This window comes from Lagenorhynchus albirostris, chromosome 19, assembly GCF_949774975.1.
Source record: "Lagenorhynchus albirostris chromosome 19, mLagAlb1.1, whole genome shotgun sequence".
Classification (NCBI taxonomy): domain Eukaryota; kingdom Metazoa; phylum Chordata; class Mammalia; order Artiodactyla; family Delphinidae; genus Lagenorhynchus; species Lagenorhynchus albirostris.
Genome location: NC_083113.1, coordinates 14363750 through 14386205, shown reverse-complemented (window position 1 = coordinate 14386205; position 22456 = coordinate 14363750). Strand labels below are relative to the sequence as shown.

Below are 22456 nucleotides of genomic sequence, written 5' to 3'. Positions count from 1 at the left end.
AGCGAGAACAGTTGACCGAGATTGACACTGTCGTTGCCCAATCGTCGTCTGTTCCCCGCCCCTTCAGTGTACGGGAGAGGCAGAACCAGCCAATCCCTGCCGGGATAATCCCTAGACCGTGCTAGAGGCCGCATTCGGCGTGTCTGTGGACCCGGCTAGGGTCGGTAAGGTCGGCAGAGTTCTCGGGTCCTCCAAACTTCCCGGGCCTCCTCTCAGTTTCTAGTTTCCTTCTGTTTGTGAGCGGGGGCGGTTGGGAGAGCCTATTCAGAGCAAGACTAAACTTACGGAGGGATTTTCTGTTAGCAGCGTTAGGGGTTGTGGTTTTACAATGAGAGGAAATTCCTTAGATTTAACCGGAAGGCTCCGAGAGTGGGATGGGGAGAATTTGGACCCTCCCCCGACTACGGCCACTTTCCCTTCCTCCTGCTTAATGAGTCTCTTATCCCCTAATACAGGGACGCTGCAGGCGGCGGGATGTCCTGGTCCGGCCTTCTCCGTGGCCTCCGCACGTCCCTAAATCATGGTAAATGGGGGGCTTGGGCTGCAGAGACGAGGCTGCGTGAGGGTTATTTCCCCTGGGACTTGTGTCCCTCTGCCATAGCCCCGAGTTTCGGCGGAGCAGGGGTTGCAAGGGCAAGAGGTAGGAAGTAGCATTTAGGCGTCTGGTGGGTATCAGGAGTTCGGATCAATTATTTTTTTCAGCAAATGATATTAAATACTTCCCATGGGTGAGACATCCAAGCAAGACTTTGAAGTCATTCATTCAACTGACGTTTTCTTTTCCTTTTTTTTCTTTGGCCGAGCCACACGGCTTGTGGGATCTTAGTTCCCTGATCAGGGATCAAACCCGCGCCCCTTGCACCCTTGCAGTGGAAGCGTGGAGTCTCAACCACTGGACCGCCAGGGAAGTCCCCAACTGATGTTTTTCAAGAGCCTGCTACATGCCAGGCACTGAGAGGGACACTTTATTTATGAACCTAGTTCTTCCACAAACATCAAATGATTCTCCTGGGCCATGCCCTTATGAGAAATATTCCACTCAGTCACTCTGCAGACCTTTATTCACCAAGGGTCACAGGACTGGACAAGACAGATCTGTGCCCTCCTTGGGGAATCTGGGCTGGCTTGACATGCATATTTCATGGAAGCCTCTCACACACGGTGCTCAGGAGGGAGACCTGACTGTGGTGCCCACCATACAGATGAGGACACTGAGGCACTGAGAGGTGAACAGTCTTGGTCAAGGGCAGACCCGTCGGAAGAGACTTCTAGGAATGTCTCGTCCTCTCTGAGGATTGTGCTGTAACTTGAGGCATAAGGACACATGGAAATGGACTGTAGGGCCAGGACCTGCCCTGAATCTGGAGGGGAGTGTGACGTTTGGGTGTGAGAGGGCATTCGTGCTAGTGACACAGAGAGAGGATGCACCTCACAGCTCTGGCCTGGGAGCTCCAAGAGGACATGGCCCAGGGTTGTCTCAGTCACCACTGCGTCTCCATTATTGATTGGGGCCAAGACACAGTAGGTGCTCAATGAATGTTTGTTGAAGAGAATCCAGTTGTTTGAGTCTTTTTATGTCCTATTTCCTGTCTATGAGCACATCCTGTCATCTACCTTAGAACCATATTCCTGCCCTTTTCCCCCACCTGCCTTTCCTCTCACTGCACTGCAGCCACACTGCCCTCCTTTCTGTTGATGTGTTTGTGGACACAGGCTGAGGCTGGAGCAGGGGTAACGAGGGGGCAAGTGAGGAGATGAGGTCAGAGAAATAGCTCGCAGACCATGTGGGGCCTCGTGGGCCCCCGGGGGGGAATTCGGCTCTTACCCTCACTGAGATGGAGCCACAAGAGGGCTCTGAGCAGGGGAGGGATGTGATCTGACCCAGGTGTCCATGGGGTCCCTGTGGCTTCGAGTGGGGAGCAGACAGTAGGAGTCGGGAGACCTAGGAGGAGGAGGAAGGAGGACAGGAGAGTCCAGTGGGAGACGGGGGTGGACAGGACCAGGGTGGATGCCATGGGGGAGGGAGAAAAGGGATTCTGATCAGTTGTGAAGGTTCAGTTGATGGGATCTGCTCACCGGGATAGGAGAGGGTGCGACGGGAGGAGGAGGAGTGACACCTCCCAGGGATACCCCTTGGGGTCGCTGTGGAGCAGCATAAATTAACGTAGGTACGATGCATAGAACAGTACAGGACACAGTGGGAGCCTGTTTGCGTTTACTGTTGTTTAAACAGCATTAAAATTAATGTCTTCTTTGCAGAATAAAATGAGTTAATTCATAGAAAATGCTTAAAATAGGACCTGACACGTGGTGGTTACTCCGTAAATGTTATATTACTCTCAGCCGTGAGTACCCCTACCCGTAAACAAATGCACCCTGGCGAAGTGCTTGGAACGGTGCCGAGAACACCAGAGCGGAGTGGCTGATGCTATCATCTGTTCGCTGGGATAATAACCGCGGCCCTCCCGGTTGTGTCTCTCCAGGCCTAGCCCTGGCCCCGCGGCCTTGGGCCCCGCGTCCCATGGCCACCCTGAACCAGATGCACCGCCGGGGTCCTCCAAAGCATCCGCCTACGAAAGTGGGCCCCACGGAGGGCCGGCCACAGCTGAAGGGCGTGGTCCTGCGCACGTTCATCCGCAAGCCCAAGAAGCCCAACTCGGCCAACCGCAAATGCTGCCGCGTGCGGCTCAGCACCGGTCGGGAGGCCGTCTGCTTCATCCCCGGAGAGGGCCACAACCTGCAGGAGCACCACATCGTGCTCGTGCAGGGCGGCCGCACGCAGGACCTGCCCGGCGTCAAGCTCACCATCGTGCGGGGCAAGTACGACTGTGGCCACGTGCAGAAGAAGAAGTGACTCCCTCCCCACCTCCACCGGGACACGGCGGGTGGGTGATCACCGCAGAACAAAACCTTCCCCTCGGGGCCCCTGCAGTGTCCTTGGGAAGCTAGTACAACTCTAGAAGTAGCTGGTCATGGTTCAAAGCCTGGCCGCCTCTTCCATCAGGACCACCCTTAACCCATAGTGGTCCTGGGTGTGAGTCAGAAAAAAGGCGCCCCTCTCCCAACACTCTTGGTTTCCATGTTGGCGCCAGGGACCTCTTCTGCTGGGACGAAACACTGTAGTGCCATCTACTGGGAAGGGGTTGCAATAAACACAGACACGCCCCCCCACCCCCTTGTGGTATTTGCATGGTATTTGCCCTCTGTGTGGTCTTGGGCACCGACATCCCCTCTGGCCTCAGTTTCCTCCTGCAGAAAAAAATAGCTCCACTTGCAGTATCGCCTTTGTTGGGTTTGGTGAAGATTAAACTGGGTGCTTTATGTGTATAACACATGCAGTGGCCACTCTGTTTTAAACTTTGGAGTTAGTGGGCAGCACTGAGGCCCAGTTCCCCTTCCTGCAGGCTGAGGGCCTGGGCACGAAAGCCCTGCTGTCAAGCTTCCTCATCTGAAAAGTGGCAGTAATTGTAATGTTGGCCACGAAGGGGTGTTGCAAGGATTAATGGTGTGTGCTGCTCTTCTGTTATTCTCAGACTCACACACACCTGGGTTCACATCCTGCCTCCACCTCTTCCTTGTTCTGTGACTCTGGGTATATTTGCTTCCCCCTCTGGCTTCAGTTTCCTCCCTTGGAAAATGGCACTGAGAGTGATGCTGCCCTCACACGATCATGTGCTTGGCCATGTTAGGTTTGAAAATTGGGGAGCTGAGCTTGTATCATCAGGCTTTGGAACCCAATGTCTGGTATAAGTCCGGCTTCCCCTGTTTCCTGGCCAGGTGACGCTGGGCAGGCCTTTTAAACTCTGAGCCCGTTTCTGTCTGGACTAAATGGCAGTGATGACAGTGCCTCCGTGAGAGCTGCTGGGAGAACAGCTGAGATCGGGCACAGGAGCTGTTGGGTGAGCCCTTGTAGCCCGTCTCTGGGTTCTCAAAGCCCACCTCTGTTTCTTGCATGGCCCTTAGCACACCTGAAGTTCTCACGATTGGAAACATCCCACAAGGCCTTTTAGGATCGGAGCTAGGGGCAAACAAGTGCATCAGTTACAGACAAAAATCCCCCATCACGTCATGCTTAGCACCGAGTTTATTGAGCGAGCTTGTTGGCTGCGCTCAGTTGGGGAAAGGAGAGCTTTCCTTCACAGCATGCCTTGCTCCCGGGGTTCATCTCCAAGCGGGCTCAAGTGTGGAGAAAAGGAGGCTGTCGCCTGACAGGAGGCGAGCTGCCCCCGAGGCAGGAGCAGGAGGTGGGGCTGGAGGATACAGTTTGGGGGTCAGCACAGAACTGGCCTCAGAAATTCTGAAAGAAATGGCACCTGGCCCAGAGGGGAGGTGCTGATGGGCGTGGTGCTGGAGGCGGTTGCACGGGCCCCACTGCCAAATCCCAGAGACTCCCCAAAACAACAGGAAGAGTTCACTTTGAGGCTGCTGCTGGTCCCCTCAAGGACCTCTGCTCCCTGCCAGCAATCACCTTGCCCCCAAAGCACGCTGATAAGAGTCCTTGTCCACGACTGCCCGCAGCTTTCCTCTGTCTGAAATCCTGGTTTGGCCTTTGTTTTCTGACTCAGTCTGTCAACTGGTATCCACACATGTGAGAAAAAAATTTGCAAGTAACGTACAGGTCTCTGAGTTACTCTCTGACACTCCCCCTGGGAAGCTGGGGAAGCAAGTGACCAGCCTGGTTGGATCCCTGGTTTCTCGAATAGCATGGGGGCCACCACGCTGAAGCAGCAGCAAGTGGGGTTCACTGGAAACATTCCGGGAACAGGCTACACGGGACCCCCACTGTCCTCGGGCATCCTCCAGCTCGTGGCTGCAGAGCCGACCTTGATTGACGATGGTGTCTGGCAGATGGCAGTCTGTCCCCGAAGGCTGGATCAGGCTGGTTAGCTAGGACAGGCGGATCCTGACCCTCACGCTGGAGTGGGTCACGAGGGCACCATAGTGCCCCACCCAGGAACGCGTGTCTCTTCCATACTGCTCAAAAGACACATAGCGGATGCCCTTGCCAAAGTTGGTAAAGACGTGGGAGACCTGTGCAGGGAAGGAGAGTGAGGGAGTGAGGCTCCATGGACTCCTCTTCCTCCGCAACCTCAACAGATGTTCCCCAACACCAAGTAGGTACCTGGCCCTGCTCCAGGCGCTGGGGATATAGCCGTGAAGAAAGCAGCCAAAAGATCATATCCTGGCGAAGCTGAGTCTAGACTGTGACGCTGAAGACAGATGGGGGAAAGGGCGGAGGAAGTACTGCAGGAGGGTGGGATTGTAAAGCAAGGGCCCCACTGAGATGACAGAGACTTGATGGGGCAGGGGAGCCAAGTGGGGATCTGGAGTGTTCCAGACAGAGGAACAGTCAGTGCAAAGGCCCTGAGGTGGCGGTGTGCCTGGAGCAGAGTGAGGGGAGAAGTAAGAGGTGGGGTCAGGGAGGTAGCGGGCAGATCGTGTGGGGCCTTTGAGATCGGCCACAGAAGGACTCTGGCTTCTGGCTTTTTTTTTTTTCTTTTGGCCACGCCACTCGGCATGTGGGGTCTTGGTTCCCCTGACCAGGGATTGAACCCACGTCCCCTGCAGTGAAAGCGTGGAGTCTTAACCACTGGACTGCCAGGGAAGTCCCTGGCTTCTGGCTTTTTAATCTTCTTTAATTTTTTAAATTGAGCTAAAATCCACCTAACATAAAATGTACCATTTAAAACTGTACAATTCAGTGGTTTTTTTGTTTGTGTGTGTGTGTGTGTATTCGTAATGTTATGCAATCATCACCACTATCTAATTCTGGAACATTTTCATCACCCCAGGAAGAAAACCTCGAATCCCTTAGCTGTCACTTCCAATTCCTCCCTCCCCCTATTCTCTGGCAACCAGTAATCTATCTGCTTTCTGTCTCTATGGCTTTGCTTATTCTGGAAATTTCATATAAATGCAATCGTACAATATGTGGCCTTTTGTGTCTGGCCTCTTTCACTTAGCACAGTTTCCAAGGCTCACGCATGTTGAAGTGTGAATCTGTACTTCATTCCTTTTTATAGCTGCATGATAGGATGTTGGCTTTTGCTCTGAGATGTAGCCACGGAAGGGTTACAAGCAGGTGAGATCCGTGGTCTGACTCACCTTTTTTAAAAAATAAATTTATGGGCTTCCCTGGTGGCGCAGTGGTTGAGAGTCTGCCTGCCGATGCAGGGGACGTGGGTTCGTGCCCCGGTCTGGGAGGATCCCACATGCCGCGGAGCGGCTGGGTCCGTGAGCCATGGCCACTGAGCCTGCGCGTCTGGAGCCTGTGCTCCGCAGCGGGAGAGGCCACAGCAGTGAGAGGCCTGCGTACCGCAAAAAAAATAATATTATAAAATAAAAGTAAACTTATTTTATTTATTTATTATTTTTGGCTGTGTTGGGTCTTCATTGCTGCACGCGGGCTTTCTCTAGTTGCGGCGAGCGAGGGCTACTCTTTGTTGCAGTACTCGGGCTTCTCATTGCAGTGGCTTCTCTTGCTGCAGAGCATGGGCTTTAGGTGCGCGGGCTCTAGAGCGCAGGCTCAGTAGTTGTGGCGCACGGGCTTAGTTGCTCCGCGGCATGTGGGATCTTCCCAGACCAGGGCTCGGACCTGTGTCCCCTGCATTGGCAGGCGGATTCTTAACCACTGCGCCACCAGGGAAGCCCCTGACTCACTTTTTAATAGGAGCTTTCTGGATGCTGAGTCTGTGTGTTGGGTTGGGGGTGGGCGGGAAGAGATCAGGAATGGAAACCAAAAGACCACCTAAAAGGTTACTTTGATAAGTGAGGTATGATGACCATGACAGTTTAGGCTCAGGAGCCAGCCTGGGGTTGAATCAGGCCCTGCACACTTTAGGGTGACTTCGGGCCAGTCACCTAACCTCCCATGCCTCAGTTTCCCCAACTCTCGAATGGGGATGGAGCAAGGACTTTGGTTCACTGCTGCATTTCTAGCAACTAGAGCATAGCAGGCACACAGTAGGTGCTCAAAAATGTCTGTTGAACAGCGAGGCCATTGTGCTAATGAAATGAATTAATGGGTGAAACTCTTGGGCAGGCCTGTAATAAGGGTTCAATGATTGTTAGCTGTTGTTATAGATACCCAGCAGTGCTGAGAGCAGAATTTGAGCAGGGTGAGAGGTGGGTGTGCCTTTGGGTGAGGGAAGGTAGTCTGGACCCACCTGTCGGCAGCCTCTTTCAGTCCACTGAAGGACCGGGCTGGGTGATGCCGAGAACTTGACCACTTCGTTTTCGTACATGTCCAGGAGGCGGACCCGGAGCCGGTAGATGCAGCCGCAGTTCTCCCGGGCACCCCACCTGCCGGGTGGCAGTGAGCCTTGATAGCCTCACCACCCGCTCAGGTCTCTGGGTTGGGGAGGGCGACTGAGGTCTGGCCTCCCTGCACTTTGATGAGGTTAGGCCTGGGAACCTAGGGGGGAGGAGCCTAGGTGCCCGTGGGGTAGAGCCAGGGCCTGGGGGAAGAGCCTGGGTGCTCCTGGGGGCAGATTCAGGAGGCTGGGGGTCAGGTGTATATGGACGGGGGTGGGGAGGTAATGGTGTTCTGGGGAGGAACCACAACCTTGGAGAGGAGCTTGAGGGTGTAGGAATCTGGGGGTTCTGGGCTCACCAAAGTTCCGCCCCTCCCTGGCTCTGCTACTACGAGAGCATCGCTTCCCCTCTGTCAGCCTCACTATGAAGGGGGCACAGTAGCAGTGCCAGCCCGTGGGGTCGATGGGGGTGTGAAATGACTCCCTTCTGCAGAACTGCTGCCACCACGGGGGGTTCTCCACTCACCAGTCGGCCACACAGATCTCGATCTGGGAGCTGTCGAGCAGCTCCTGCCACACACCCTCCATCACCAAGTCCACAAGCTGCCTCTTGAAGCACCATCTAGGAAGGGGGGATGATAGGATGGGTGGGGGGGTAGAGAGTCCCATCATTCAAGTCAGCCCAGAAATCACCTCCTCCCAGAAGCCTCCCCTGACTATCCTGTCTAAAGCAGCCCATCAGGGTTGCTCTACCAGACAAGATGTGTGATGGGCTGTGCAACCCCACTGGCCTCTCAGATCCCCTCCACCCTTCACTCTGCTGTGGACTCCAGGAGGCTGACTGTATGCAGGCCTGCCCCTAATATTTGTGGGGACCAGGACATGAATACAAATGGAGGCCCACATACTAGACATCTGAGCAGAGAATTCTGGGGTCTCCTCAAGCACCAAGAGGCCCATGGTCTAAGGTTGTGTTGCCTGTATGGAAGGGTCTCCCTTACCCTCTACTTTCTGTTGGGTCAGCCAATGGGAAGCTCCAGCAGCAGATAGAAGGGAGAAGAGAGTGAAATCAGGGTATTTATTCTCCTGGCTCCCTCCCAAGGGATCATCGTGGGACTGTTGTATTTCTCAACGAAAGGGCCCTCTCCACAGTGCCCTCTCCTCCCAGCCTTCTCTGTCTTCATGTTTCGTTAATTGCTTCCTCCCCTTACCCCTGCCAGGCCTAGGGGTGGTAAGGTCCCTTCCCCCCACTGTTACTAGCCTAGAGTCCTGTAGTATCTCTTGTGTTCTGCCTGCACCTTTGTAAACAGTCCTTCTCCTTGAATTTCAATGTGCCATAATAACAGAAATAGTGATTTATCAGAAGAACTGATAAACTGATCAGAACTGAACAGAGTGCTCAAGGACAGACCTAGGTTTGTATGGGAACTTCATAAATGATAGAGGTGGCACCGCCATTCCATGGGGGAAGGGAAGGATTCTTTAGTAGATGGTGTTGGGAAAACTGGCTCAATATAAGGAGGGGGATAAAAAGAAAACTGGATCCTTACCGAACATCACATTCAAGGTGGATTAAAGATCTAAATGTAAAAGATAAAACTATGAGGTTACTAGAAGAGAGTATAAGAGAACACTGTTAGGATCTAAGGGTAGGGAAGGATTTTTTAAACAAAATTTCAAAAAACAAATTCTAAAGCAAAAAGATGAATTTGATCATATGTAAATACCAAATAACACCATGGACATAGTTAATGCAGATGGTAGAGTGGGGGATTTCTATAATGTCCAGGATGGACAAGGGACTGACAGCTAGAATATACAAGAAATTCTTGTATATCAACGAGAATAAGATATCAACCTTAATAGAAAATATGAACAGGCAACTTACAAAAGAGGGAATCCAAAAAGCTAACAAGCACATGAAGAGATGTTTAATTATTAGTAAACTGAAACATGCAAATTAAAATAACAATGAGATATCCCGTCACCCCTAATATACTGGTAACTACTAGAAAGCTAGATGCCACGAGAATGGTTGACTGTGGGGGCAGGGCACAAGGAAAATGGGTATGGGGTATGAGGATAGAGAATCAGCCAGTCAAACTGTTTTTATGTCTTCACAGCATTTATCACCATCAGAAGCGCTGAAGTCAGACTACCTGGGTTCGAATCCCAGATCCACCATTTATAATAATGGTATTTGTGTCATAGGGTTATTGCCAGGATTTAAAAATCTACATGTAAAGCATCTGGCATAGAGTAAGCCCTCTAAATGTTTATTATATTTTTGTTTTTTTTTTTACTGTTTATGCGTTTAATGGCTTCCCCAACCCTAAATCTAAAATGCAAATGAAAAAAGAGCAGGTTCCTGATCTTTCTGAATTTTCCTTGTGTCTCTGACATGTAAAACAGTGCCTGGTACCTGGTAGGCCCTTAACAAATATTAGCTGGTTGACTGACTGAACAAATGAATGTGCGAAGGAGAGGCTGAAAGTGGGTGAGGGTGAGGATGAGGACGGTAGGGTAGAGTCCCCCTCCCTCGCACCAGGGATCAAGGGCCACTCACTCGAAAGAAGTCACGAAGCAGGTCTGGGAAGGAGCGCCCGGCACCAGTATTAGGTTCTTTTCCACAGCCCAGCCATTCCCGCCGTGCTCCACCTCCCAGCCTCTGAAGCCCTCTGTGAGATATAAAAGGGTTGAACACCAGGAATTCGCCCGCCAGCTCGCCCCGCAGAGAACCCGCCACCACCTAGCTTGCTCCGCCCACCAGCTCCTCCCTCCCAGCAGGCTGTATTCGTGGTCCCACCCCACAACGGCGTCACTCAGCCCTGCCCATCCACTCAGCTTCTCCCCAGCCTCTCTAGGCCCCGCCCCCTGTCCTGCCTCCCTTCACTCTCAAACTACTGGGCTTCAATTCTGGCCCCGCCCCGGGCTCCTTACACCACCGCTTCCGGGCCCCTCCTACCTTGGTCCCGCCCACTCATTCAGTTCCCCTCTCCACAGCCTCTCAGTACGACCTTATATTTCTATGCAAGCTCCGCCCCTGCCAGCACCCAATCGGCTTCTCCCCAGGCCTCCCCGGGCTCCTCCCCCTTTAACCGCGCCCACCTAATCTACAGTTCAAGCATAGCTTCCCGGCCCAGTCCCCTGGATCCCTTCTGCTCTGTCTCGCCCAGCCATCTTGGCTCGCTATACGGCCCACAGCCCCTGGCTCCTCCCACCCAGTTTCCCAAGAGCCTCGACCACGTCCCCTGGCTCCCGGCCCCGCCCCTGTCTGCTTCACCCTGGCCGCGCCCACTCACTCCACCTCGCCTGGGTCCCTCAGGCCACACATCCTTTTGGTCTCTTTTTTCCCGCCCCTGCCGCTAGCCCCTGCCCCCGGCACCCACGCTCTCCGCAGGAGTTGAAGATGAGGTTGCGGCCGAGGGGCGCTCTCAGGCAGTAGCGCGCCAGGGCGCAGAGCGGGAACTCTTCCTCGTCCTCGCTGTTGGGCGGGCAGCGCTGGGCCACCGCGTAGAGAGCGCGGCCCTCCGCGCTGCGGTCGCGGGCCAGCTGCAGCAGCCACACGGTGGGCCCGTCCACCACGTCGCGCCAGGCGCGGCACACTGGGCGGCAGCGCGTCACTAACGCTCGCGGTGGCACGTGGCTCAGCACCTCCACGAGCAGCTCCGGCGGCAGCGCGTCCAAGGCTATGGGCGGGTCCGCGGGCAGCCGCCGCCGCGAAAGCCGGGCGCCCATCTCCGGCCGCCAGAGTCCTGCAGGTCGAGAGGGGTCGGCGGGTCAGAGCAGCCCGGCCTCCCTCCACCTCTCCTTCCAGGACGCAAGTCCCCTGCGACTTGACCGTGACCTCACCAGGTACACGGGCGACCGGGGGACTGCCATAATCAAGAAAATGCAGCATCTCTTTCCTACCACTTGGCTCTGGACGGGGACCAGTTTCTCCCCACCTTTCCCCCTCAAGCAACAACCCCCTGGCCTGATCACGACCCCACCAGGACTGCTAACCACGACTTCTGTCTCTGGCCGGTGCACTTGTGTCTGGCTAAGCACTTTACGTATGACCATATGCACACTGAAGACCCATGAGAAAAATCCACCGAGGAGGAAACCATTCCCATCCCATCCCCCAACCTGTCCCAACTCTAGGGCCTTTGGAATCCAGGACCTGTCCTTCAGCAAAATCTACTTCTTCAATCTCTTCGCTGAAGATTCTTGTCACATTTTTGCTCTAACCAGAACCCAGCTGTCCTGTGGGCCTTCCAAGTGGGTAAATCTTGCTCCCTGGTGCTGTTTCCAGAGATTCTCCCTCCATCCTCCCCCAAATGCCGCAGCTATGAATCTCATCATCAGGGTAGATCGTTTGTCACCTTGTCATCATCATCTGCTGACCCAGATGACTACCCCTCACTTCTCCATGATTTTAGCTCCAGGCTCACAGCCACGCAAGCTGCTCTTATCAACATTCTTGGTGATTTCCGTATCCAGGATGACGATCCTTCCTTCTGCCACCAGGCCTCTCTTGTTCCCTGACCAGCTGTTCTTCTAGCCCCTCCATCCCGTGGTTGCACCTACACCTTGTCTCAGTAACCACAGCCTCTTCAGAACCTCAGTCTCAGGCTTCTCACTCCCCACGCATCACCTCCTCTCTTTCCAGCTCTCTCCCTCCAGTGCCCTAGACCTACCCCACACACACACAGTCCTTCCAACCCACTATGATCTCCCATCCTTTGTCCCTACCTCTTTTTCACTGCCCCACACCCCCTCAAGTCCTCAGTTCTTCCTTATCCAGCTTAAATTCCTTGGTTAATCGTTTAAAACATTCTTTGCATACACCCTTGCCTCCTCTGGCTTCTTCCAACGCGTGCCCCGGTTAAATCCAGCCCTCCACCTACCTGTGCCTGTACCCGCACAGTTTAAAGCAGCTGAAGAACAACACACAACTCCACTGGCTGGTCTCACTTTAAGTTTGTGCATTTGATGCTCAAGTGTACCCACAGTGCTGCCTGGCAATCAGATTACATGTCTCTTATCCTCTTGCTCTTCCTCTCTGTAGATAACTATTTCACACCTTCTCCCCTATCCCCAACACATCACACTTCCTTCCACCTTTTCACTCTCTCCTTGCTTCTCATTTATATTTTTTTTGGCCGCCCCGCGCAGCATGGTGGAATCTTAGTTCCCCTACCAGGGATCGAACCCATGCTCCCTGCAGTGGAAGCATGGAGTCCTAGCCACTGGACCACCAGGGAATTCCCTCCTTGCTTCTTATTTTGCAGAAAAACTAAAATCGATGGGAAGTGAACATCCAGAGACCCCCACCGCCCCATGTACCACTGTGCTTTCCCACCGTGACTGCGCCCACCCCAGGTCACCGTCTCACAGTTCTCTCCTCTGTCTGCTGCACCTTCAGCTTCCCCCTCTGCACTGGATCATTCCCGTCAGCTCGCACAGAGTCATCTCTCATTTGAAAACAAATTAAACTCCTCTTGACTCCACCTCCCCTTCCAGCTCTGACCCCATTTCTTTGCTCCTCTTTATAGTAAATCTTCTCCAAAAAGTTGTCACGCTCACTGCCTCCATATTTTCTACTGATATTCTCTCTCAAACCTTCTCCAATCAGACTTTGCCCTCCTTCTCTACCCTGAAATGTCAAGGTCACCAATGACCCCCCTTGGTGCTGAGCCAGTAGTCACTATTCAATCCTCACCTTGCTTGACCTGTCAGCAGCACCTGACACAGTGAGGGGACGCTCTTCTCACTTGGCTCTGGGCCAGCATGTCTCTCTGGACCCCTCCCGTCTGCCTGTGGCTCCTAGTTGGTCTCCTCAGCTGTTCCTTCCTCCTCCCTCTGATTTCAGTGTTAGGGATCGGTCTTCTTTTAAAAAACAAATTTATTTATTTTTGACTGCATTGGGTCTTCGTCGCTGCGCATGGGCTTTCTCTAGTTGCGGCAAGCAGGGGCTACTCGGCTACTCTTTGTTGGGGTGCATGGGCTTCTCGTTGAGGTGGCTTCTGTTGTTGCGGAGCACGGGCTCTAGGTGTGTGGGCTTCAGTAGTTGTGGCACGTGGGCTCAGTAGTTGTGGTGTGCGGGTTTAGTTGCTTTGCAGCATGTGGGATCTTCCCAGATTAGGGCTCGAACCCGTGTCCTCTGAATTGGCAGGCAGATTCTTAACCACTGCACCACCAGGGAAGTCCCAGGGATGAGTCTTTGAACCTCCTCTATTCTCCATCACCTCTCACCTGGACCATTACTGTCTCCCTGCTCCTCTCCCCAGCTGTCAGGTGTGAACACCTGAGTCAGGTCCTGTCCCTGCCCTGCTCAGAGCCCTCCTGTGGCTCTACCTCACTCAGGGTCAGGGCAAGGTCCTCAATGCAGCCCACAAGCCCCACACGATCCGTACCCATCACCTCCCTGCCCTCATCTCCCCCTCACTCACTCTGCCCCAGCCACATCGGCCTCCACACCTCAGGGCCTTTGCACAGGCTGTTTCCTCCACCTGGAACCAGAGCATTTCTTGGCTCACCTCCACATTCCCTTCAATCTTTGCTCAGATGTCAACTTCTCCATGAGACTGTCCCTGGCCACATTATTTACAATTTCAGGGCCTCATGACCATCACCTCCTCCTCCTTCCCGTTTTCTTACTTTATTCTTCCCTAAAGAAACCCACTTCACAGATGAGCAAACTGAGGCATAGCAAGGTGAAACACCTTTATTTAACAAGAACTCAGTGAATAGCTCAAGACCTAGTGAGAAACGCATTTCATTTCCCCATCAGGGCAGAAGAGCTTAGTGATGAAATGCTCATGCCTGGGTCCAGCCAGCCTGGGTTTGAGTCCCAGCTAAGCCTCTTGCCTCAAGGGCAAATCACTTCAACTTTTTATGCCTCAGTTTCCTCTTCTGAAAATGAGGATGTTAACCTTACCCACTTCATAGGGTTATTGTGAGGATGAAACGAATTAATATTTATTTGTAAAGCGCTTAAATAATCACTGGTGTTTCATAAATAAAAGTGGTATTGATATAATATTAGACACTAAATTATGTTAGTTGCTATTATTATTACATACCATAAAAAGCTGGTGAGCAACCATTTAGCTACAATATTTTCATCTGGTGACATTTACTGAGCCCTGACTAAACCACCCGTGCTGAGCATTTAAGCTGGATCATCGCACTGAATCCCATCACCGTGTTTTAATGTCCAAAACAATCCTTGGAGGTTGCCCTGGGTTAAGAGGCTTCAATGATCTAATGCTTGTTATACTATCTAATGCCAGTAAGTGCTCCATTCATGTCAGCGGTTACTATTTTGAAATAAATTGATTAAGGTCTTGTTAAGGATTAAGGCTCTATCAAGCCAGTGGTCCGTGGACGTGGCACAAAGCCCGATTCCCCTTCACCCCCGCAACAGAGAACTGAAGTTGTGGAGACACGCTTTAGAGACTAGGGTGTGCTTTGCCCCAGGTGGTTATTAGCTGCATTAATAATTAGCTGCAATTTACAAGCGAATCCACCAGCTTGCCCGGTATGGATGTGTGCCGATCACTGGCAAACGGGATCCCTGGAGCTGGGGGTGGTCCCCTCACACAACGAGGGCAGCCAGACTTCACTGAGGGGCAAGGACCTTCAAGTGATGTACCATACGAGCCCTGGGTATTCAAAATGCTTGTGTGTGATGCTCTCCTGAGGACCACGAGGTGCCTTGTAGCCAACATGTCCAACACGGCTGAATGCCAACAACTGGCTGGGTCAGAATGGCACGGCGCTGCCTGCTGCTAGGGTGTTCGGGAGTGTGTGTGTGTGGGTGTGTTTGGTGGGGAGGATATTGTATTGGTTGTCACAGTGACTGGGGGACGCTACTGATATTCGGTTTCCAGGGACCTGTGATGCATGGCTGACATCTTTCCCAGATGGTTATAACAACGTATGTAAACTGATGTGCTCTTTTCCAGGAATTGGTCATTCTCCATTAAGGAGTGGCGTCCACAGCCCTCCCCTTGACATGGGCAGGCCTTTGGGATTGTTTCGCCTTTCAGAGCATTGCAGAAGTGACATTGCTAAGGGACTTCAGAGGCTGGGTCAGGAAAGAGGATACATCCTCTGCCTGACTCTCTGGGGATGCATGCATGGGGAGCCGTGAGTCCAGTGGTGTGCTCCTAAAACGTTTAACAACTGGCTCTGTAGGGGAAAAAAAGAAAAGAGTCTAGGTGTGTAGCATTTGCTGATTTCTGTGGTGTGAATACACCTTCCATGGCTGACAGCAAGCTACCAGCACGATGTCCCTGGACTTTGGCGTTGGAAAGAGCTGTCCACAACGTGCTTCCAGGATCCGGTGCGAGCCAGCTCCAGCACACCACGGCCTGAGTCACCATGTAAGTCTGGCTGCCCTGAAGTCGTCACATTGGAGATACACCGGGAGATAGACATGCTTGGGAGCCCCAGCTGTTTGGGTCTCCCCATCCAAGGTGCTACAGAGAGGAGTGAATGAGCCCTCAGATGACCCCGTCCCAACCACTGCCTGATGGCACCTGCACTAGAGCCCCTGAGAGCTGCTTAGCTGAGCCCAGTCAATCCCCAGAGCCGCCAGAATAATAAAGGAATGGTTATTGTTTTAAGTCATTGCATCTTGAGTGGTCTGTTACGCAGCACTCGCTAAATGTAACGATGCTCAGTGACCTGTATTTCAGGGGACAGGTACCCCTCACAAAGGGTGGCCAAGAGAATTCCAGTCAGCATTAAAAGTTCCATCTGGAATGGATAAAGGAGATGTGGTCCATATATACATGGAATACTACTCAGCCATAAAAAAGAATGAAATGATGTCATTTGCAGCAACATGGACGGACCTGGAGCTTCTCATACGAAGTGAAGCACATCAGAAAAAGACAAATACCATATGATATCATTTATATGTGGAACTAAAATATGACACAAATGAACTTATCTGTGAAACATAAACAGACTCACAGACATAGAGAACAGACTTGTGGTTGGTTGCCAAGAGGGAGGGGGGTGGGGGAGGGATGGACTGAGAGTTTGGGATTAGCAGATGCAAACTATTATAAATATTATAGAATGAATTAACCACAAGGTCCTACTGTATAGCACAGGGAACTATATCCAATATCCTGTGATAAACCATAATGGAAAAGAATATAAAAATGAATGTATATGTGTATAACTGAGTCACTTTGCTGTACAGCAGAAATTAACACAATATTGTAAATCAACTCTACTTCAATAAGTTAAAAAAAAGTTCCATCTGGGCAGAGGAACTGCCTTTAGAAACATTTAGAAAGATTTTTTTTTCTTTCTTCTTTTTTTTTTTTTTTTTTTTTGCTGTACTCGGGCCTCTCACTGTTATGGCCTCTCCCATTGCGGAGCACAGGCTCCGGACGTGCTGGCTCAGCAGCCATGGCTCACAGGCCCAGCCGCTCCGCGGCACGTGGGATCTTCCCAGACCGGGGCACGAACCCATGTCCCCTGCATCGGCAGGCGGACTCTCAACCACTGCGCCACCAGGGAAGCCCTCTTCTTGTTTCTTGATCTGAGGGCTGGTTAAATGTGCGTTCGTTTGTAAAAATTCATCAGGCTGTACAGTTTGTGTACTTTCTAGAAAAGGTTTACTAGAAACGATAACAACAATAAAAACAGAGATGGTAGTCCATGGAAAGGAACAAAGGGATGTCCAAAAAGCTCTCCCCACTGTTATCAAACAAAAGATAGGATTATTATTATTACTATTATTTTAAACTATGGAACGCTTCACAGATTTGCTTGTCATCCTGGTGCAGGGGCCAGGCTCATCTTCTCTCTATTGTTCCAATTTTAGTATATGTGCTGCCAAAGTGAGCACGATAGGATTATTTTTAAATTAAGGACCCCATGAGAGTATTAAGAGGTAGCTTCTCTCTCTCCTCAGTGGTTCCTCCAATCAAGTAGGGCCTTTTTATAGTGATGGAAAATTTTGCACAAAAATACCTCCGTGACTCAGTGGTGATACCATTGCCATGGTTTGGTGGCACATACTTATAATAACCATTATTTATGATTATTTTTTATGGCTCTAGGGACTGACTGGGCTCAGCCAATCAGTTCTCAGCGGCTCTCATGCAGTGGTCCTCAGGCAGGGGCTGGTGCTGGGTCACCTGAAGGCTCATCACTCTGTCGAGCACCAGAGGTGGGGACTCAAACAGCTGGGGGCTCCCCAGCATTTCTCCGTCTCCACGTGGTCTCCTGCTAGCACATACTTTTCCCTGAGTAGCCACTGTTTTTTTTTTTAATGCTTTTTGCCACATAAAAGTAAACACTTTATTTTCTTTGTTGTTGTACAAATCACGATGATGGAATTGTCCTTCTCTCTCTCTTTTTATTTGGCCATGCGGCGCAGCATGTGGGATCTTAGTTCCCCTACCAGGGATCAAACCCTGGTACATTTTGGTACTTGAAATATCATGTCGTTAACTTTTGTTTTATGAATTTGGAAGACTGAACAGTTACTGTGAATAGTAATATTTCAGTATCGGTCGGTCTAAAAAAATACATGGGTATTGTCCTTGTCTCCCTTTCTTAGGAGTCAGTGTTTATCCACTGTATAATTATTTCAGCTTTGGGAATTTCCTGGCAGTCCAGTGTTAGGACTCGGAGCTCTCACTGCCGAGGGCGTGGGTTCCATTCCAGATCAGGGAACTAATATCCCACAAGCTGTGCAGCGTAGCAAAAAATAAAAAAATTTTAAAAATCAGCTTTTCTGTATGCTTGAATTCGCTTCTCTGTATCGCTGAATTTTTTCAGAATATAATCATGGGGGTAGAAAAGACCCAACTGCCAAAGATTCAGTGTCCGGGCTTCCCTGGTGGCACAGTGGTTAAGAATCCGCCTGTCAGCGTAGGGGACACAGGTTCGAACCCTGGTTCAGGAAGATCCCACATGCCTCGGATGCCACAACTACTGAGGCTGCACTCTAGAGCCCATGAGCCACAACTACCGAGCCCGCATGCCGCAACTGCTGAAGCCCGCATGCCTAGAGGCCATGCTCTGCAACAAGAGAAGCCACTGCAATGAGAAGCCCGCGCACCGCAACAAGGAGTAGCCCCCACTCGCCGCAACTAGAGAAAGCCCACACGCAGCAATGAAGACTCAATGCAGCCAAAAATAAAATAAATAAGTTAAAAAAAACAAGACTCAGTGTCTGTAAAGCCTATTAGGACCCTCTGCCAAGGGCAGGGAGCAACTGAAGGTTTCCAGGATCCTGGACTGCTGCTCCCAGCAGGATAGCTGATGGTCAGGAGCTCCCACTATGGAGGCAGACGATCAACGTTCAAATCCTGGTTCTGCCTCTTCTTGGGCAGGCCATCACTTAGGCATGTTGCTGGCCTCTGAGCCTCAGTTTTCTTGTCTGTAACATGAGGATAACTATTGTTCTACCTCAAATGATGGATGTGAGCAGTGAAGGACAAATATCCCTAAGCCATGCCTGGGACTCAAGGAATAACTCTCAATGGTCATAAAAGAGCTGTAGGCTTTCGCTCTTTGGATGAGGATTTGATAATCTGAAAGAATTAGGAACCTAGTGAGATGCTCTCTGTGGATCCCCCTTGGGGAGAAGGGAAATGGGAGAGGGGGTGGGCACACATCTACCTCATCACCCTTTCAAAACTCTGCCAACTACCCAGGGCACCCATGTTGAACTTGAATTCCTCGGGGAGAATGCATGAGCAAACCACCAAGCCAAAGCCAGAAACTACTTCCAATAACACCCCATGGAGAGATATGCACCTGCATAAGCTGGGGAATCTTGGTGGTGGGTTTTGTGGTGCATTTCTGCTGTGTGTGAACACGTACATGTTCCACTTATATTTGCACACAGGGAGCCCTGTTTCCCAGAATGGGTACCTTTTTAAAAAAATTACCTTCATGGATGTATAAATTACGTCCAATAAGATGCACACATTTCAAGTGTACAATTTTTGTTCTAACAACTGCGTACAACTGTACAACCATGCCCACAGCCAAGATGTGGGACATTTCTTTCACTCTAAAAGGTTTACCCCTTCCCAGTTAAGCCCCACCTCCATCCCCGCCACTAATCTGCTTTCTGTCACTATAAATTCGAGTTTTCTCTTCTAGAATTTCATATAAATGGAATCATATGGTGTGCCAGTTATTAATTTACTTCCTCACAGCTCCAAGTTGAGAAATTGGAATCTGGGCGTGTAAATCTTTTCCCTTTGCCGGCTGACATGTTAAATATTTCCAGTAGAGGGAGCCAGAGAGGCATTGCAGGAGGAAGTAGTGTTAGATTCTGCTGCACAGCAAAATGAATATGCATACATATATCTCCGTACCCCCTCCCTCTTGAGCCTCCCTCCCACCCTCCCTATCCCACCCCTCTAGACGGTCGCAAAGCACCAAACTGATCTCCCTGTGCTATGCGGCTGCTTCCCACTAGCTATCTATTTTACATTTGGTAGTGTATATATGTCCATGCCACTCTCTCACTTCGCCCCAGCTTCCCCCTCCCCCCACCCCGTGTCCTCAAGTCCATTTTCTATGTCTGCGTACTTATTCCTGCCCTGCCACTAGGTTCATCAGTACCATTTTTTTTTTTTTTTTAGATTCCATATATATGTGTTATTTGCAGTAAGGTGGATGGACCTAGAGTCTGTGATACAGAGGAAGGGGTTTTGCTTCCCACTTCCAGACTGCCGGGATAGGCAGCTTCTCCTGCCCCATTCCCAGGCGTACATGCATGCTTCTCCGGTGTCTGGCAGTCAGCAGCACGCTTCCGCCAGCACCCTCCCCTGGCACCCACCTCAGCTGGTTTCCTAGCTGAGTGCCGCTGGTGAGATACTTCCTTGGGAACTGCTTTCCCTGGCATCCTAGAGGACTGACTTCTGGCAAGCACCAGAGGGTGGATTTCCAGCAAGTTCTACAGGTGCAGCACCAAAGGGATTCTTTTGCCCTTTAGTGAGCCATCTCCAAGTGTTCTCCAAAAACAGCAGGGATTCTGGGGCTGCCACGGAAGGCCTGGGACTGGCATCTTTCTCAAGCTCTCTGTCTTAGATCTTAGGGGTAGTGGCTGCTCCTTGTAGTTGCTATTTCTATATTCTTTATCATTCTCTTATTTCTTAGCAGCTAATCCCTCTAACTCTAATCCTCTGCTATAATTAATAATTCTGTATATTAAACATTCTCCCTTCAAATTCCTGTGTGGTTCCAGTCTCCTGACTGGACCCTGACTGATAACTATAGAATGTTGCCCCTGTGTCTTCTTTCCTTCAGCATCACATTCTGTGATTCAGCCACATCGTTGCATGTATCCATCAGTAGTTCACTCCCTTTTATCGCGGAGTCGTATTCCATTGAACAGGTTAAACCACGACCTGTTTACCCACCCAGCATGATGGACATTTGGGTTGTTTCCAACTTGAGGCTATTATGAATAGAGCTTCTATGAACGTGCACACACAAGTGTTTGTGTGCACATATGTTTTCATTTCTCATGAGTAACTATGTAGGAGTGGAATTCTTGGATCACATGGTAAGTGTGTATTTCACTTTACAAGAACACGCCCGATCGTTTGTTTCAGCATGATTGTGCCATTGGCGATCCCATCAGCCATGTATGAGAGTTGCAGCTGTCAGCACCTCGTATTGTGAATCTTTTCAATTTTAGACAGAATGGCTTCCTTTTGATGCCCTGGGGAGATTTTCCTCTACCTGACATCCTCACTTATTCTTTTTTTTTTTTTTTTTTTTTGGCTGCACCTTGCGGCTTGTGGGATCTTAGTTCCCCGACCAAGGACCGAACCCGCGCCCTCAGGATTGGAAGTGTGCAGTCCTGGACTGCCAGGGAATTCTCTCCCTTATTAATTTTAACTCTTGACTCTGAACTGTGGTGCCAGTGTTGTTGCTAACCTGTGACAAATGGTTACAGAAAAACCATCAATAAAACAAGATTGAAAATGCTTTGCTTTTGGGAATTATTTGCATGTACAAAGATTTGGTGTCTCTTCTCGTTTAAGAAGGCAGACTGAGCTATTGATAATCAGAGCCTCTACTGGCCTGGAAGAGTTTTTAGGTAGATTTTTAAAAAGACGGTACCCTTTCTGGGTGAATGCAAGCCTGGGGTAGCAGGGCCTGGTGATCAGAGCAAGGGCTGCGTTCAAGCCCCCGGCTGGCCTCATAATAATAATAGCTGGTTCTGTGCTAGAGGCTCTCAAAACAGAATCCCAGGAATCCCAAGTTCAAATGCCTACAAGAGACAGGCAGCATCCAAAGTGAGACCAACTGGGTGGAAGCAAACCGGAGAGAAGAGCCCAGCCTGGAGGCTGTACCAGTGTTCACTGGGGCTGACTTACTGCCCAGGAGGAAGGTGGGCCCAGTTCGGCTACATTTTCCCGTTTGTCAAGTGATTGGAAATCCCTGTTTTTATGTGAAATCACCCAATTTTTAAATGTTAGCAGTGCATTGAAAGGAAAAAAATAAAGAACAGTGTGCGCCAGGTGAGACAGATCTGCAGACCCAGGAACTGATTGCGGGTAGCCTTTTGTGGCTTCTGTATTATCCCAGTTGATCTTCACACCATGAGGAAACTGAGGCCCAGAGAGGTGAAATGAGGCACAAAAGGTCACACAGCAGTCAGAAGTGGAGTGGCGATGGGAATCTGGGCAGTCTGATCTCCCTCTCAAAGGGCATCCTCCCTATGTACAGCAAAGAAATTAAAAAGCAAAGGGAACAGGAGGGAGACCATCACCAAGAAAGAAATGTTGATAAATTTCTGCAAGACAGAAAGCAGAAAGAAGTGTAGGGGCTAGGACAGAACTCAAGGTGGGGACAATGGAGCCTCAAGGACCCCCAGAGGCTCTGGACCCAGAGTTGAGGATCCAGAAGGGCCCAGGCTGTGGTAGAAGTGCAGGTCAGGAGTCGAGAGGGCAGAGGGAGGACAGAGGTTAGTCCATCTCTGAAAAACTGTGCCTGTTGGTTCCCTGTTCCCTCACCTTCCTCCCCCATGCTTGGCCACACAGATCTCAAGCTGCCCAACATTCACATACAGGAAAAACAAAACAATACTGGATGACTGTTCTTTGAAAACATTGCATGAAGCATCCAGGAAGAGCCCAGGCTGCTGGTGCTCCTGAGGGTAGCCTTCCCCACTCTGGCATCTGGGAGTGAGCTCCCAGCAGCCTGGTTTCCCC

General features: G+C 50.9%; 2 protein-coding genes and 1 non-coding gene across 15 annotated transcripts in view; 1 reads left to right on the top strand and 2 right to left on the bottom strand.

Annotated features, from left to right (window-relative positions):
• Nucleotides 1-83: 83 nt before the first annotated feature.
• Nucleotides 84-3171, top strand: MRPS12 (mitochondrial ribosomal protein S12). Of its 3 annotated transcripts, none has more exons than XM_060131757.1 (3): nt 84-164; nt 456-523; nt 2484-3171. In XM_060131757.1, exons 2-3 carry the CDS (start codon nt 475-477, stop codon nt 2852-2854), a joined length of 420 nt encoding a protein of 139 aa, XP_059987740.1. In that variant the 5' UTR covers nt 84-164; nt 456-474; the 3' UTR covers nt 2855-3171. The 3 variants fall into 3 exon arrangements, with proteins under 3 accessions (XP_059987740.1, XP_059987741.1, XP_059987742.1); XM_060131758.1 differs by having other exon boundaries at nt 101-169; XM_060131759.1 differs by having other exon boundaries at nt 108-160.
• Nucleotides 2198-22456, bottom strand: part of LOC132510048 (F-box only protein 17) — a 29527-nt gene continuing 9268 nt past the window's right edge. For 2 of the 11 annotated variants that reach the window (XM_060131744.1, XM_060131745.1), the window contains exons 2-8: nt 10643-11008; nt 9820-9931; nt 8804-8863; nt 8255-8287; nt 7780-7875; nt 7167-7302; nt 2198-5031 (exon numbers count right to left, since the gene is read on the bottom strand). In XM_060131744.1, the coding sequence (XP_059987727.1) occupies nt 4888-5031; nt 7167-7302; nt 7780-7875; nt 8255-8287; nt 8804-8863; nt 9820-9931; nt 10643-10991 (930 nt within the window). In that variant the 5' untranslated portion in view covers nt 10992-11008 and the 3' untranslated portion in view covers nt 2198-4887. Of the gene's footprint in view, nt 5032-5122; nt 5211-6349; nt 6691-7166; nt 7303-7779; nt 7876-8254; nt 8295-8803; nt 8864-9819; nt 9932-10642; nt 11009-22456 lie in introns of those variants that run through there. The other 9 variants (XM_060131746.1, XM_060131749.1, XM_060131747.1 and 6 more) reach the window with 9 other exon arrangements.
• Nucleotides 17006-17112, bottom strand: LOC132510563 (U6 spliceosomal RNA). Its single transcript, XR_009537365.1, has one exon. It is a non-coding gene; the product is annotated as a U6 spliceosomal RNA (small nuclear RNA).

Bases quoted from the DNA above. Each gene is read 5' to 3' on its own strand.
- MRPS12 (XM_060131757.1), top strand. From the start codon at position 475: ATGTCCTGGTCCGGCCTTCTCCGTGGCCTCCGCACGTCCCTAAATCAT. The intron at 524-2,483 runs GTAAATGGGGGG...GTGTCTCTCCAG, and splicing joins CCGCACGTCCCTAAATCATG to GCCTAGCCCTGGCCCCGCGG.